This window comes from Perognathus longimembris, chromosome 3, assembly GCF_023159225.1.
Source record: "Perognathus longimembris pacificus isolate PPM17 chromosome 3, ASM2315922v1, whole genome shotgun sequence".
Lineage (NCBI taxonomy): Eukaryota > Metazoa > Chordata > Mammalia > Rodentia > Heteromyidae > Perognathus > Perognathus longimembris.
Genome location: NC_063163.1, coordinates 8,053,293 through 8,066,803, shown reverse-complemented (window position 1 = coordinate 8,066,803; position 13,511 = coordinate 8,053,293). Strand labels below are relative to the sequence as shown.

The window sequence follows — 13,511 nt, the reverse complement described above, 5'->3', positions numbered from 1 at the left end:
CTCAAGCCCTCATACTTGGTCATCTTGCTTGATGCTCTCCCATTTGGGCCGTGCCTCCAGCACTACTTTAGGCTAATTATTTTGGTAATGGAGTTTGAAGGTCTTTTCTGCTTCAGCTGAACCTTGAATCTCCAGACATCAGCCTCCTGAGTAGCTAGAATGATAGGCATGGGCCACAAGAGCCTAGCTAAGCTTCCCATTTCATCCTGTTTTCCAGTCCATCCATGTGACTGCCTCAAAAGCAAGCTCCTCAAGCATCACCACAGCTCTGGGCCTTCTCTGCCTCATGATTCTATGTTGCTCTCTTTTTAGGGAGGAATGATCAATTGGAATCGTCTTTTCCCTCCTTTACGTCAGCGACGAAACATAAACTATCAGGATGGCCGGCAGTCTGAACAGCAAGCATCCCCGCCTCCAGAGGTTTCCGAGGAGCAGGTAACAAGTAGCACCTGCTAGTCAGCCTAAGTCCATGTTTCCAACTTAAAGCAGTATTGTGCCAGCAAGAAATCAAAGTTTGGTTCAGAAAGAAATCAAACATGGCAATACAAAGATTTTGATAACATTAAGTTGCTGCCAGTGATAGCCACTTTGGACCTTTCTTAGCTGCTAGGGTTCTTAAGGTTTGAGGAAGGCTCAACTGGGTAAGTGATGACATATATCTATCCATCAATAACATACATGCATTCACATGCATGCCTATACACAAGAAACAAGGAAGTTGGTTCCCGACAAAGGGCAAGAGAGGAGTGGAAGGCTGGGAAGAGAGTAGTAAAATCCGCTAGACAGAAACCATTGTAAAACTGAAAACAAATAATCTTAATTATTTTTCAAATGACTAATGATCACACCAAAGAGGAAGAAATTAATCTGAATAACTTTTGAACATAATATAGACCCTCAGTCTAAACCTTTAATAATGGCAAACACATATTAGACTTTTCTTCATAGGTTATTTTTTATAATGGTATGAGAATAACAATTCTAAAGTTATGTCATGTGTATTATAACTGACAAATGAGGAAATGGTAGTAAACTAGAAGAACAGGTCTAGATAAAATACACATATTCCGTGTGTGTGTGTGTGAGAGAGTGACTATATTAGTGTGAAACTCCAGGGTTTGGCATCGGTAGTAGTGGTTGGGAACGAGCGTACTCTTGTTTAGCGGTAAAGGCCAGGCTGTGTGCCATCCTCTCTTAGATGCCTCAGGCGCATCCTGGGCTGAGAGCTCACGGTGTGCATAGACACAGAAACAGAAAACGCTGTGATAGAGTAACAGTTTCTGGGGCTGGATGAAAAGCAGGAAATCTTGGTATTACTGTGGAAACTATAAGTTTAAAATTATTTCAAACTAGAAACCCTTTTCATATGCCTAAAAGTAAGTTCAGAACACTGCAGTGATGACTGTTTTGTCTTTTTTTTTTTTTTGCCAGTCCTGGGCCTTGGACTCAGGGCCTGAGCACCGTCCCTGGCTTCTTTTTGCTCAAGGCTAGCACTCTGCCACTTGAGCCACAGCGCCACTTGTGGTCATTTTCTGTATATGTGGTGCCGGGGAATTGAACCCAGCGCCTCATGTATAGGAGGCAAGCACTCTTGCCACTAGGCCATATCCCCAGCCCGACTGTTTTGTCTTTTCTCAGCCAACAAAACAAATCAAGTTCAGCGATCACAGCTGGTCAGATAATCCTGGCCACTTCCTCCCTCTTCCTTGTCTCCAAAGTAAACAAACAACAGTCAGACACAAAGCATCCAGCCTCTACAGCAAACTGTGTCCTTGAATTTTTTTTTTGGAACTCAAAAGATTCCCCTGGTCTAGGTTCCAATACGCCGCCCCAAGGTGCAGCCATGGCAGATGCTTTGGAGAAAAACCAGGTGTGTGTGCTGATGGCATCTGTGATCCAGTCGCGCCTGGGCGCCTGGAGGCTCATCCTGGTTCCCAGCAGCTCTGCCCCAGTGGGAGGCCAGGCACTTCTCTCCTCTTCCTTAGAGAACTCCTAACAAACATCTTCCCAGAAATAAGGATGAAAAGCCCCAAAACTTAGCATTGATAAGTCATTACAGTAACAATTTAAAAAGTAAGATAATAGTCTCCAGTCCACATGGAAAGAAATGAGCAAATTCAGTGATGGCACTGTGAACTTCATAACGGGGTGAGTCATGTCTTCACACACAGCCGTTAACGGTGTGAGGTGTTTACAGGTGAGATACTTCTTGGTTTTGGCACTTTGGGGGAATAAAATGTTGAAAAGAGAGAGCAAAAAGAATATATGTAATTGAAGTTTGTAGGGTTGTTGTTTTTTATGAGTCATTTTCCTTAAACCTCACAGAATGACAACTGTGATGTTAACATATCACTATGAGTTTAAGGCAGTGCTCAGTTCTTCCTTGCTGTATGTTGTGTTTTCTCAATCTTGATTCTTCTTTACGGACAATGGCGGATTTAGACCATGTGGCCTCAGGCTTCTCAGTGTCAGTGATGCCAGTTCTTGGCATTTCTTGTGGCAGCTGCTGCAGGATTCAAAGAGATAGAAAAGATGTTCTTGCGCTGTGTAATTACAATGAAGTGTGGATATGCTCTCTTGGTTAGTTTGTTCATGATAGTAATTATCTAAATATTATTAATAACATGTTGAGATCATTTTAGTAACTTTTTATCATTAATCTTTACAATTAAATGTTGGCTTTTTTTTTTCTTGCCAGTCCTGGAGCTTGAACTCAGGGCCTGAGCACTGTTCCTGGCTTCTTTTTGCTCAAGTCTAGCACTCTGCCACTTGAGCCACAGCACCACTTCCAGCTTTTTCTATTTATGTGGTGCTGAGGGATTGAACCCAGGGCTTCATGCATGCTAAACAAGCACTCTCTACCACTAAGCCACATTCCCAGCCCCAAAAGATTTTGGACTTATAACCCTTTTCAGGTTTTCTTTCTTTTTTTGCCGGTCATGGGGCTTGACCTCATGGCCTGGGCACCAGCCCAGAGCTTTTGTGCTCAAGGCTAGCACTCTACCATTTGAGTGACAGGGCTCCACTTTGGCATTTTCTTTAAGTTTTAGAGTCGTGGGGTTTGGGAGGAGGAGGAGGAGGGGTGTGTGTGTGTGTGTGTGTGTGTTGCTATTTTTGTTTTATCCTCTGTGTTAGGAGTTGCATGCTAAGCAACCTACCAGTGAGTCACATACCCAGCCTCAGAGTCATATAATTTCAGTACATTAAAGAAACTTAGCAATTTTCTAAACCCAGAGAAATAGAAACACTTGAGTTTGGTTTTTTTCACTGTAAATGTATACTTGAGGAATTTTAGTGAGAGTTCTACAAGGAAATCCAGTATGAGATAAATAATGAGAAAGATGATCATGGAAGTATGATTAGTGAATAAATCCAGTCTTACTAGTTTAAACCATAGCCATAGACACTGGCCTCCTATTTTTCAGTAAGTAGACTGATAACATCTCTGCCTCTTCACCAGCCATTGTCGGTGCTATCCCACCCAGCCCCACTGAACATGCCTCAAAGACTGTGAGGGTAGTGCTGGTGGATACTAAACCACACCTGTGCCCCACACTATCCAGAGCGGCAGAAAACACAGGTTAAAGGCAGCCCCAAGCAAACAAAAGACAAGATAGCTGCTCATGCCTTCTTTATGTAAGGATACAGAGAGGAACATAAGAAAAACCCAGACAGGCATAGTGGCTCAGGCCTCTAACTAATCCCAGTACTTGGGAGACTGAAGCAGGAGGGTCTAGAGTTCAAGGCCAGCCTGGACTACATATCAAGATCCTGTCTCAAGAAAGGAAGAGGGTGGGGAGGAAAAGGGAGAGAGTAGAGGAGAACGGAGGGAACAGGAAAGGAGACTCAGAAGTTCATGTCAATTTGCAGAACTGTCCAAGAAGTACTCTGAGGGGTAGGAGAGAGGCCAAGTTTAATGACAGTTAAAATACGTGGTGATGAGGAAGTAAAATAATTCTGGACCAGCTCAAAGAGAGGCAAGGCTCTTAAGGCCCCAAGAAAGCTTGGCTTGTCCCTGTTCTATTCGGAATTGCACCCCAAGATCAAGCCCACTGAATCTGCACAGCTGTTGGGCATTTGGTGTACAAGCTACATGAGCTATGGAAAAACAAGGGACGGCGAGATGCACCAGGCAGCAGCTAGTGGCAGAGCCACTGGGCAGGGCAGGAAAGAGGTACCGACTCCAGGCCCGCAAGGAAGTTGATGTCACAAAGGACCCCACCAAGCCGCCTGGAGAATGGTGGAAGAGGAAGAAGCCAATAAAAAATCCTTACATGTCAAGCACAAAAAGAAGGAACAGGCAATAACCAAGGGTTATGTAGTACATCAGAAGTGCCCAACTGTCTGCTAACTTGCAAAGAAATATGCCCATTATTTATTCCATTTCTTTCTCTTCTTTTTATTTCTAGTTGTTTTTGTACTAAACTCATACTCAAAATTAACAAATGAAATTCTGGCAAGGGGGAAGAATGATCATGTTTGCCTCTTGATCACTCTCCAAACAGAAAAAGAGCCCTCTGGTGAAGCCAGACAAAGAAGATGTCTACACCAAAGCTAGGACTTAACAAAAAGATTGCGCTTCTGCTTCCTCTCTTTCCCTGAAGGTTTTCCTTCCTTTTAGATAGTCAACAGTTAGCAACCACTTTCTCTACTCCAGGCCTAACACTCTGCTAGGTTCTCAAAACACTAAGGTGGGTAAGGCAGAATCACCTACTCTCTGACTTCAGATCCTAGTACAACAAGACAGGCCCAGAAACAGGTATGGGACCTTTCTCTCCACCCGCCTTCTTGTCAGCTGCTTTTGGTTGGGAGCCCTCCTACACCTTAAGGCAGGAAGAAGATGATCACCAAGAAGGCAAAATGTCTCTGGAGTTGACCAACTCTAGACTCCAACCTGTTATGAAAAGTGGAAAAGTACGTGCTCAGGTACAAGCAGACAGGGCAAAGGGACGTTGGTCGTCCTTGCCAACAACTTCCCATTCTTGAGGAAATCTGAAATCGAATATTACACTATGTTGCCCAAAACTGGTGCCCATCGCTCCTGTGGCAATAATATTGAACCGAGCACAGCATGTGGGAAATACTACAGAATATACACACTGGCTATTGTTGATCCAGGTGGTTCTGATGCCATTAGAAGCATACCAGAACAAAGTGGAGAAAAGTAAACCGCGCATGATTTTTCTTTAATAATACTTGCCAGTACTGGTTTGAAAACAAAGACAAGAAACAGGTGTGCAAGAGGGTGCACATGTGTTGAGATAGCGCTGTGCAGGTGGAGGGGGCGGTCGCGGGCGTAAGGGGCCCACGAAGCGTGGGCAGCTGGGTAGGGCCCTGCTGGGGGAGAAGCTGTGTGCACAGGGGTCAGGACTGGCTCACCAAAAACCTGACATGCGAGCATGGACTCTGCTGATCAGCTCCAGGCTCCAAGAACCATGGCAGGATTGCAAATAGGAAATGACATCATTGGGCCTCCACGTGGAGGGAAGATCATGTGGAGGGAAGATGCCCAGGAAACATGGTGCATTCTGGGAAGCCCTGACCCAGTCATTGCCTTCATAATAGGTTTGTAAACATGAGACAGGTCGTGTGGATACTATTGTGTCCTGTTAGAATGACTTAAGCCTACAAGATAATTCTAATCTCAGCTGATAAACTGGCAAAATGTATTTAGCATTCAAGAGTCTAAACTCTATTTTTAAGACCTTGTCTTAAAAGGCTAGCATAAGCTAGCCTGAAACACAAGCTCCTCCTTTGGCAGGGTACTGGTGGATCACACCTAGAATCCTAGCTTCTTGGGAGGCAGCAATCAGGACGATCACAGTTCAAGGCCAGCCCAGTAAAAATGTTTGTAAGACCCCCTCCATCTCAGCTAGTACCTGGGATCAGTAGCATATCTGTAATCCCAGCTACTTAGGAGGCGGAGATCTGAAAGATGGTGGTTTGAAGCCAGCCCTGGCCAAAAAAAGTTCACAATACTTTTATCTCAACAGGAAAAACAAACAACAACAACAAAAACCAAGTAGGGTGTGCTGGCACATGTCTGTTATCCTAGCTATGACATTAAGCATAAATAGGAAGATTGAATTTCAGGCCCTGTCCAAGCAAAAAGCACAACGATCTCAAAAGTAACCAGAGCAAAAAGGACTGGAGGCCTGGTAGAACTGCCCAGCAAATGCAAATATTGGATAAGATGATCCTCCTTCCTTGGGCTTCTTAGTGCTGGGCCTATGCCCCACACCTAACTCATTTTTGTTGTTGTTTTCCATATTGAGGATTGAACTTAGTAAGGGTAACATACTTGCTAAGAGGGTTCTAACACTTGAACCAGGCTTCCAGTCCTTGCTTTCAGTTTGCTTGTCAGATAGGGTCTCTTAGACTGGCACAGTGGCTTATGCCTTCATACCTATAATCCAGCTACTCGGGAAGCACAGATTGGGGGATCACAGTTCAGCCTGGGCAAAAAAGTTAGCAAGACCCTACAGCAACAACAACAAAATCTGGGTGTGGTGGTTCACACCTCTAATGTTAGCTACAGAGGAGGCATAAATAGGAAGGTCTCTGACCAGTCTTGCACACACACACACACACACACACACACACACTACACACACGACTGTATCTGACAAACAACTTTAAAAAGGCCCATTCCTGCTGGGTGCTCTAAAAGATAGATAGCCTACTGTGGGACCTGCCGAATGCTAGCCTTGAACCAGGCAGAAGGACAAAGATGGGTGCCCTCCAGGGATGTAAAATAATCAAGAACCACTCCTTCGGCAGAGCTGTGGGAACAGAGGCTCAGACAGGGAAGGAAGAGCCTCACTTCCCCGAGGGATCTTAGGGACCCGTAGCCCAGGGCAGCTAGTGTGAAGGGAATGACAGCTATGAAGAACAAAGGCAAGAGCAGGAGCCCCGGCATGCCCACCCCAACCAAGTGCATGCAGCAGAACAGCCAGCGGGGCATCGGGCAGAGCCTCTACCCGGTAGGCTTAGCTTTCTACAAGCATCAGAATCGGAAGAAGAACCCAAAATGCCATTTGTTTTTGACACTTCTAGTTAAAGGGAAGTGAAAGAAAACCACAGCCCTGCCTGAGACCAGGCTTTAGAGTGGTCACTGAGGGAGGGGGTGAGAGTCTCAATGGAACAAATCAAAGAGAGGAATATGCAAATAGAATACCAAAGTACAGTTTCACTGCTTTTCTTGAGCAGGAATTATCTGGAAACCGAAGGGACAATCACTGAAGATTTTTTTTAAATAGTAAAAAGGAAAGGAACACTAGCCCGATGAGTGTGCACCTGGCAGGCATTTCCTCTTTTGGTGTGGCCTTGGAAAGCAAGACGTGGAAAGCATGCATTTCACCTCGCCGTGTGGAACGCCGCCAGCTTTGGTGGTGCCTGTTCCTGTCTGTCCCTGCCTGGGGTCAGCCAGCCATGAGCCTGCGTCATGGGAGCCCCCGACAGCCACTGGCACTTGTGACAGGACATGACCAGAGGCAGCTGACCAAGGCACAGCTGCCCCAGACACTTCCACAAACCAAATTCAACCCGAGGAGGAAGGAGCAAAGCCGGGCTCTGCACTGCCTACCGAAGTACCAGCCTCCCTGGTGACTTTTGAGCAAGTTACCTTTGCCCTCAGCTCTGGAAGGTCAGGGCATCTGTCCAGGAACAGAGGCACTAGATGAGAGTGCTGGGGAACTTTAGTGTGCATAAAGAAATGTAGAAAGTGGACAGGCGGCCCAGCGTGGGCATGGACCAACAAATGCTGGTTTCTAAGTCAAGTTAGACACAGGGCAGATTCGATGTTTGGACTAGAGACTGCTGTGCTCCAGCCTGGTGTTGCATGGTGATGATTTCACACAGGAACTTCGATGGTCCCCGTGCAGGAAGGCAGCAAGGGAGGTGCAAGAGAAATGTCCAGTGCGCATGTCCTGGCTGTCAGTTCTGCCAGCATCAGAAAGCGCGTGTAGCAGAGCATGACTGTTATGTGTTATGCCATTTTTATCCTGTCCCATTTTACCCAGAGGCCCTTTAGTTCCTTGAAGAACTCCCACTGCTGAGCCTACCCACCTTCATAGCCAGGTGCCGTGTGTGTGTCCCCTGGGTGGGGAACAAGGCTTCAGCCCTGGGGGAAGTCACTGTCTACTAAGGAAACCAGATAGTAGGGGAGGTGCCAAACCAGAAGTCCTCTAGCTGTGCCTCCATAGTGCAGGTCCTTCAAGGTCTTCAGCTGACAAACACCAAGTCGAGCAGCCATGAAGACTCATCACACATCTTCTAGAGCACCTAAGCCTCGAATGTGGCTGACTTAAGAGGCTTGGTGGCTGACCACAGGGCCTGAAGCCCAGCCCACTGCCCGCTCATAGCAGCGGACACTCTTCAGCAGACTTGTGAGAGGCGGTGCAGCGCATGCGCTGGTCCTCGTGGGGCAGGAATAACCTTGGGAGAAGCTCGCTCAGAAGTGGCAGTGTGCTCAAAGCAGACATCATCCGAGTGTGAACATCACAGCCATTCCAGGCTGGAGGGGGCCTGGGACCTATTCTGCCTGTGTTGGCATCTTCTGGCTCTCTACCAAATTCATTGTGAGTGGAAGGCATCTCCAGTGGGAGCTAGGTTATAAATCATGACTTGCCAAGCCCTGAAAGGGCTACAGAGAAGCCGCCCTGGAGGTGACAAAAGGGAGACTAGGGGCAATGTTTCCCAAGCTGTCGGAAGTTGTTGATTACAGCCTAGTGGCTTGGGGCTTGTGAAACACAACTATAGAGCCCATAGATAATGGGTTTAAAGAAAGAACCACCCGACCCTAATCAGCCTAGAGATAGAGCCCAGAGGAGAAACAACTGCAGCTCCCACCATGGGCGCTTACTGCAGCCAAGTTGGACCCCTCAGACCTCTGCCAGGTATTTCTCTCAGTTCTCATGACGCACATTCAGCACAGAGCTCCAGGGCCCTGGGCCACTTGGACAGACGGGCCAGGAAAGGTGGAAAGAAACACTCAGTGTGCAGGACTCCCAAGGAGAGGGGAAAGTGAACCCTGAGGACTGAACTTGGGGTTTGGTGTCTGGCAGAGTGTAAACAGGATTAACATCAGGTGATTGTTGTGGTCTGAAGGCACCAAACTAACCTTGTTGAGACCTTCATAACTCATCATTCTGAGATGCCAGAGACCTGTGGAATGGATAAGAAGGAAAAGAGGAAGTTGAAGTGGGTTTGGAACTGATCCAGAATGCTAAACCACTTGAACTGGAGTCCTCGCATGAGCTCAGGGTTGTCTTTGATCTGGCCTGTTTAACATTGTCATCGATGATAACTCAAATGACATACTAGTTTGCTAGGCAAATTTGAGGGAGATCCCAGCTTGACGGACATTATCATAGGAGACAACTAAGTTAGAATGTACAGTGATGCGTTTTGATTGGCTAAAGAACACAGATGTGCACGATCTTGTGTGTAGAGAAGCACAAGATTGGATTTAAGATAGCTGGTCTGAGAATATTTTGGGGAAATTCCAGAAGTTTTTTTTAGTAGGCCACCAATATGTGGCAACTCTCTGCACAAGAGCATGCACACATGTACCTCGGCCAGTCCACACCTACAGAGAGAGGTGTGTTCTGCTCCAGGGGCCATATAGAAAGACGTTACATAAATAAGACACGAAAAATGAGGGAATGGGTTGGAAAGTTCTGGAACCTGAAACAGGCATGAGCAAAAGCAGCCATGGTCCTTTTGCTTACAAAGCTTATAGTCCAGAGGTGGAGGGAAACAATCCACCCCTAAATGCCTCTGAGCCCAGGACAGTGGTCAGCGGGGCCCCAGGGAGTTCTGGTCTGGGCTGCTCCTCCTGGCCTTGGAGACACGGTAAGGGCAGGTGCCCGGAGTTCCGCAAGTGAAGAGGAGTCCATAGGCTGTGGCAAAGGGAAGAGCCCCAGACCGGAGTAAAACACAACAAAGCAGAGGACAGGAGCTAGCAGCGGCTGACGTGAGCTAGAAACTGGGTGTGGGTAGAGAATCGAAGAGACTGAGGGACAAAGAAGTCGCCGGTCCATCTTGCATGCACCCTCTGCTACTTCCGAGAGGTAAAATGAGGACTTGGGCAGTTCCCTGCTCCACGAGGTGAGGAACAGCCCTCAAGTCCCGCAGAACCTGGGCAGCAAGCATGGGGCTTGGAAAATGCACAGCTCTCCCTGAGTGGGGAACAAAGGAAGGAGGCTCCCCGGTTCTCCCGGTACCATGTGTCGAACCTGGAGCGCTGAGCTGCAGTTGCCTGTGGGCACAGCCCTCGCGCTCGTGGGGGCTGGTCCCGTGTGCCACAGGCCAGTCCCACCCACTCCTGGGGCTCTTACGGACAGCAGCCCGCCGCCTGCGCCATGGTGCATGGAGCTGCAACGGAACATTTGGGGGAGAAACCACTGCATTTCATCCTTGTCACCTCCTAAGTGTTCATGACCCCCTCGGTTGGCTTCTGCCGAGTGTCCCCTGCATATCCCTGTTCCTCCCAGCTCTTGCCCCAAGGCTCTTTGGGGGAAGGGAGTTCTGGGCCTGATGGTCACTGAAGGAGCCTTCCCTGAACTGCCTTCCCGCTGGGGCCTCCTGTCACACAGACCATGCCCGTGCCTGCCTCCCCCAGCCACCCCCGCACCTCACCCTCTTCCCACTCACGAGGAGTCCCTGGAGCAGGGCAGAGGCAACAGTGTCTTCCCACACATAGCACCAAGCATGGGGCTTTCAAACTGAAAATTTTAAATGGTGACTGCTATAACATAACACAATTGTATATCATGTGTTCCACTAATATAGATTTTATTATATATTATCTATTTGGCAATACTGAGAATTGAACTTGGGGCCTCATGATTGCTAGGTAGGCACTCTTCCCCTTGAGCCATATACAGAACTCTTTTTGCTGTAGTTATTTGGGGACAGGGTCTCATTGATGTCTGGGCCAACCTGGTTCACTGTCATCCTATTCATGGCTTCCCCGTGAGATGGCAGGTGCACACTACCATGGCCAGCTTCTTACTGTTTGAGATGAAGTCTCACTTTAGTCAAGGGTGGCCTTACATTGCCATCCCTCCCAAGTAGCTAGGATTGCAAGAACGAGCCACTGCACAAAGCCTGTATAACCTACTCATTAGGATAATAGGTTATGAGTAAACTTTAGCAATACTGGCAGTTTTTATCCTGCATATACAAATGCAGGAAGCATCTATATTGACAAAATCAACCGTGCCCCTGCCGGCCTTAGGACACGTCCACCCATCCCTCAATTGCTGAACTCCGCTCCAGCTTCTGGAAGCATGGCTGCTGCTGCAAATGCAGAAGAGGCCGGAGCCCCCAAAGGCGGGGACCGTGTCGTGGCCATCAGAGTGGCAGCATAAGATGTAGCTGCTACAGGCATGTGGTCAGCCAACCACCCATCCCGCACTCCTCAAGGATCACCTTGAGTAGGGCGGCTCAGGCTATTTGTGCTGATCTGTTCCCAAAGCATGGTCCCAGCAGATCACTTGGCCCTCCGTAGAGTGGAGATTACACAAGACACTGCAGATCAGTTGGCTACAGATAATAAGAACTGAAAAGATGCCTTTGGTAATTTTTTAACATCAGGTTGCACCATGAAATGGAAATTCGTTGGGTTTGTGTGTTTGTTTTTAGCAGGTAGACCTTTCCCATTAATGTACCCAGACAAACCCATTAGTGAGGAGACTCGCTGCAGTGCTGGCCTCAGGTGTCCGCTCCTTGTCCACAGGTTGCACGGCTCATGGAGATGGGATTCTCCAGAGGAGACGCCTTGGAAGCCCTGCGAGCCTCGAATAACGACCTCAACATGGCCACCAACTTCCTGCTGCAGCACTAACGGGCAGCCCGCCTGAGCAGCCATGGCAAGTGCCCTGCGCCGCTTCCGCCCGAGGACCAGGCCAGCTGTGGCGCCGACGCTCTCATGGGAGAGGGCGGCACCCATGGCTCAAGATGGCTACCACTGTAGCGTCAACCTAAGTTTTCCATTAAATTAGCATGTATTTTCTACCTATTTTTTTATTGGGCATTTTCCTTAGTCTGAAGAGTCCTCCCTCGTTCCTGCTGTGTCTGAATGCGTTTGAAAATGCAGATTTCTCTGGGTGGGCATGCGCACAGCCTGCCAGATGAGGACTGGCCGCAGCGTCGTGTGCTTACTGCAGCAGGCTATCCAAGCACCGCGGGATCATTGGCGCAGCAGAGGGGCGGAGGCGATGGGACTTCAGGAAAGGCACATCGCACGATGAGCTTCCAATCACTGTATTTTTTTTCTCAAGCCTGTGTTCAAATCCCATTGGCTGTTGGTCCACAGGCTCAGGAGCTGAGTGACAGTCACCATGCCCATGGATGAGGGAGGAATGGGAGCTCAGCCCAAAGCCACACCAGTCCAGCTCACTCCAGCTCCCTTAAAAATACTACTAATCCAGCACTGACTTGAGGTTCGGGAATGTTCTGATGATGCTTCTAGGAGTGGCTCTGCTCAGAATATCCAGAGTTAGCCACTCAGGCTGGGTGGGGTAGGGGTGGACAGAACAATGAAAAGAGTTGCTTCCTGGAGTCTTGCAAGACCTGACCAGACAGCACGGCCTGACCCCAGCGCAGCCCATTGCAGGACTAGCCCTCCTGGCCCCCCACGTTGCCAGTCCCCCCCTCCACAACAGGTTCTCCCTGGCACCAGACCCCACTGTGAGGCAGTGTGTGCCGCAGAGATGGGTGAGAATAGCACTAGAGCAAGTTGAATGATAACCTAATTGTGCAACTTGTTTGGCAGAATGAGCGGCAATGTATCAAATTGATGCAAATTTTGTGTGATACAATAAAATTTCTAATGTTTTACTTTTCGGTATTTTTTGCTAGACATCTTTATATAGAGTCCATTCTCCACAGTTCCGCCAGAAAGAATAACAAAGCCAGGCTGCTGTCTGTCTGCAGAAGGCTCAGTGCTCTTTGTCATGAGCACGGCCTTTGTGCTCTGTGTGGAGCACTGTTGACCCGAGGCACCAACAGGCCAACGCCTGGAGCCCTCGGGCGTAGGGACACTCAGCCTAGGCCCCTGGGCCAGCCGGCTGCTCAGAGAGGGGCTGGGGAGGCTTGCTGCGAACCCAGCACTGCTGAGGTGCTGAGCAGTGCCGGTCCTGGAATCTGAGTTTGCCCCGCTCAGCTCGTAAGGAACAGCCGATGGGCAGGAAGGCGGTCACCTTCGTTCTCTCCCAAGGCAAACGGGGCCCATGAGGCTGCACCAGTGAAGACAGGAATATATGACCTGAGCCACTCTAACCCATGCTCTGCCCATCCCCTGGCAAAGAGCAAAGGCATCCCCAAACCCACCATCTTCTGGATTCCATCTTACCCTCCCACAGCACCAAGCAAAGCCAAACCCAGCTGAAAGCAGCACCACACCCTCCCAGAGAGCGGCAAATGGCCCCTTGAAACGATGACAAATTAGAAACCAAACCACAAGAATGGTGGCCTCGCACCTAAATGTGACTGCACCACAGAGA

The 13,511-nt window shown here is 48.5% G+C and overlaps 1 protein-coding gene and 1 pseudogene across 1 annotated transcript in view; both read left to right on the top strand.

Moving 5' to 3' along the window:
* Window positions 1–12,846, top strand: part of Ubac2 (UBA domain containing 2) — a 125,693-nt gene extending 112,847 nt beyond the window's left edge. The window contains exons 8-9 of the mRNA XM_048341142.1: window positions 313–435; window positions 11,744–12,846. Of these exons, the coding sequence (XP_048197099.1) occupies window positions 313–435; window positions 11,744–11,851 (231 nt within the window). The 3' untranslated portion in view covers window positions 11,852–12,846. The remainder of the gene's footprint in view (window positions 1–312; window positions 436–11,743) is intronic.
* LOC125348145 lies at window positions 4,464–5,486 on the top strand (annotated as a pseudogene).
* Window positions 12,847–13,511: the final 665 nt, after the last annotated feature.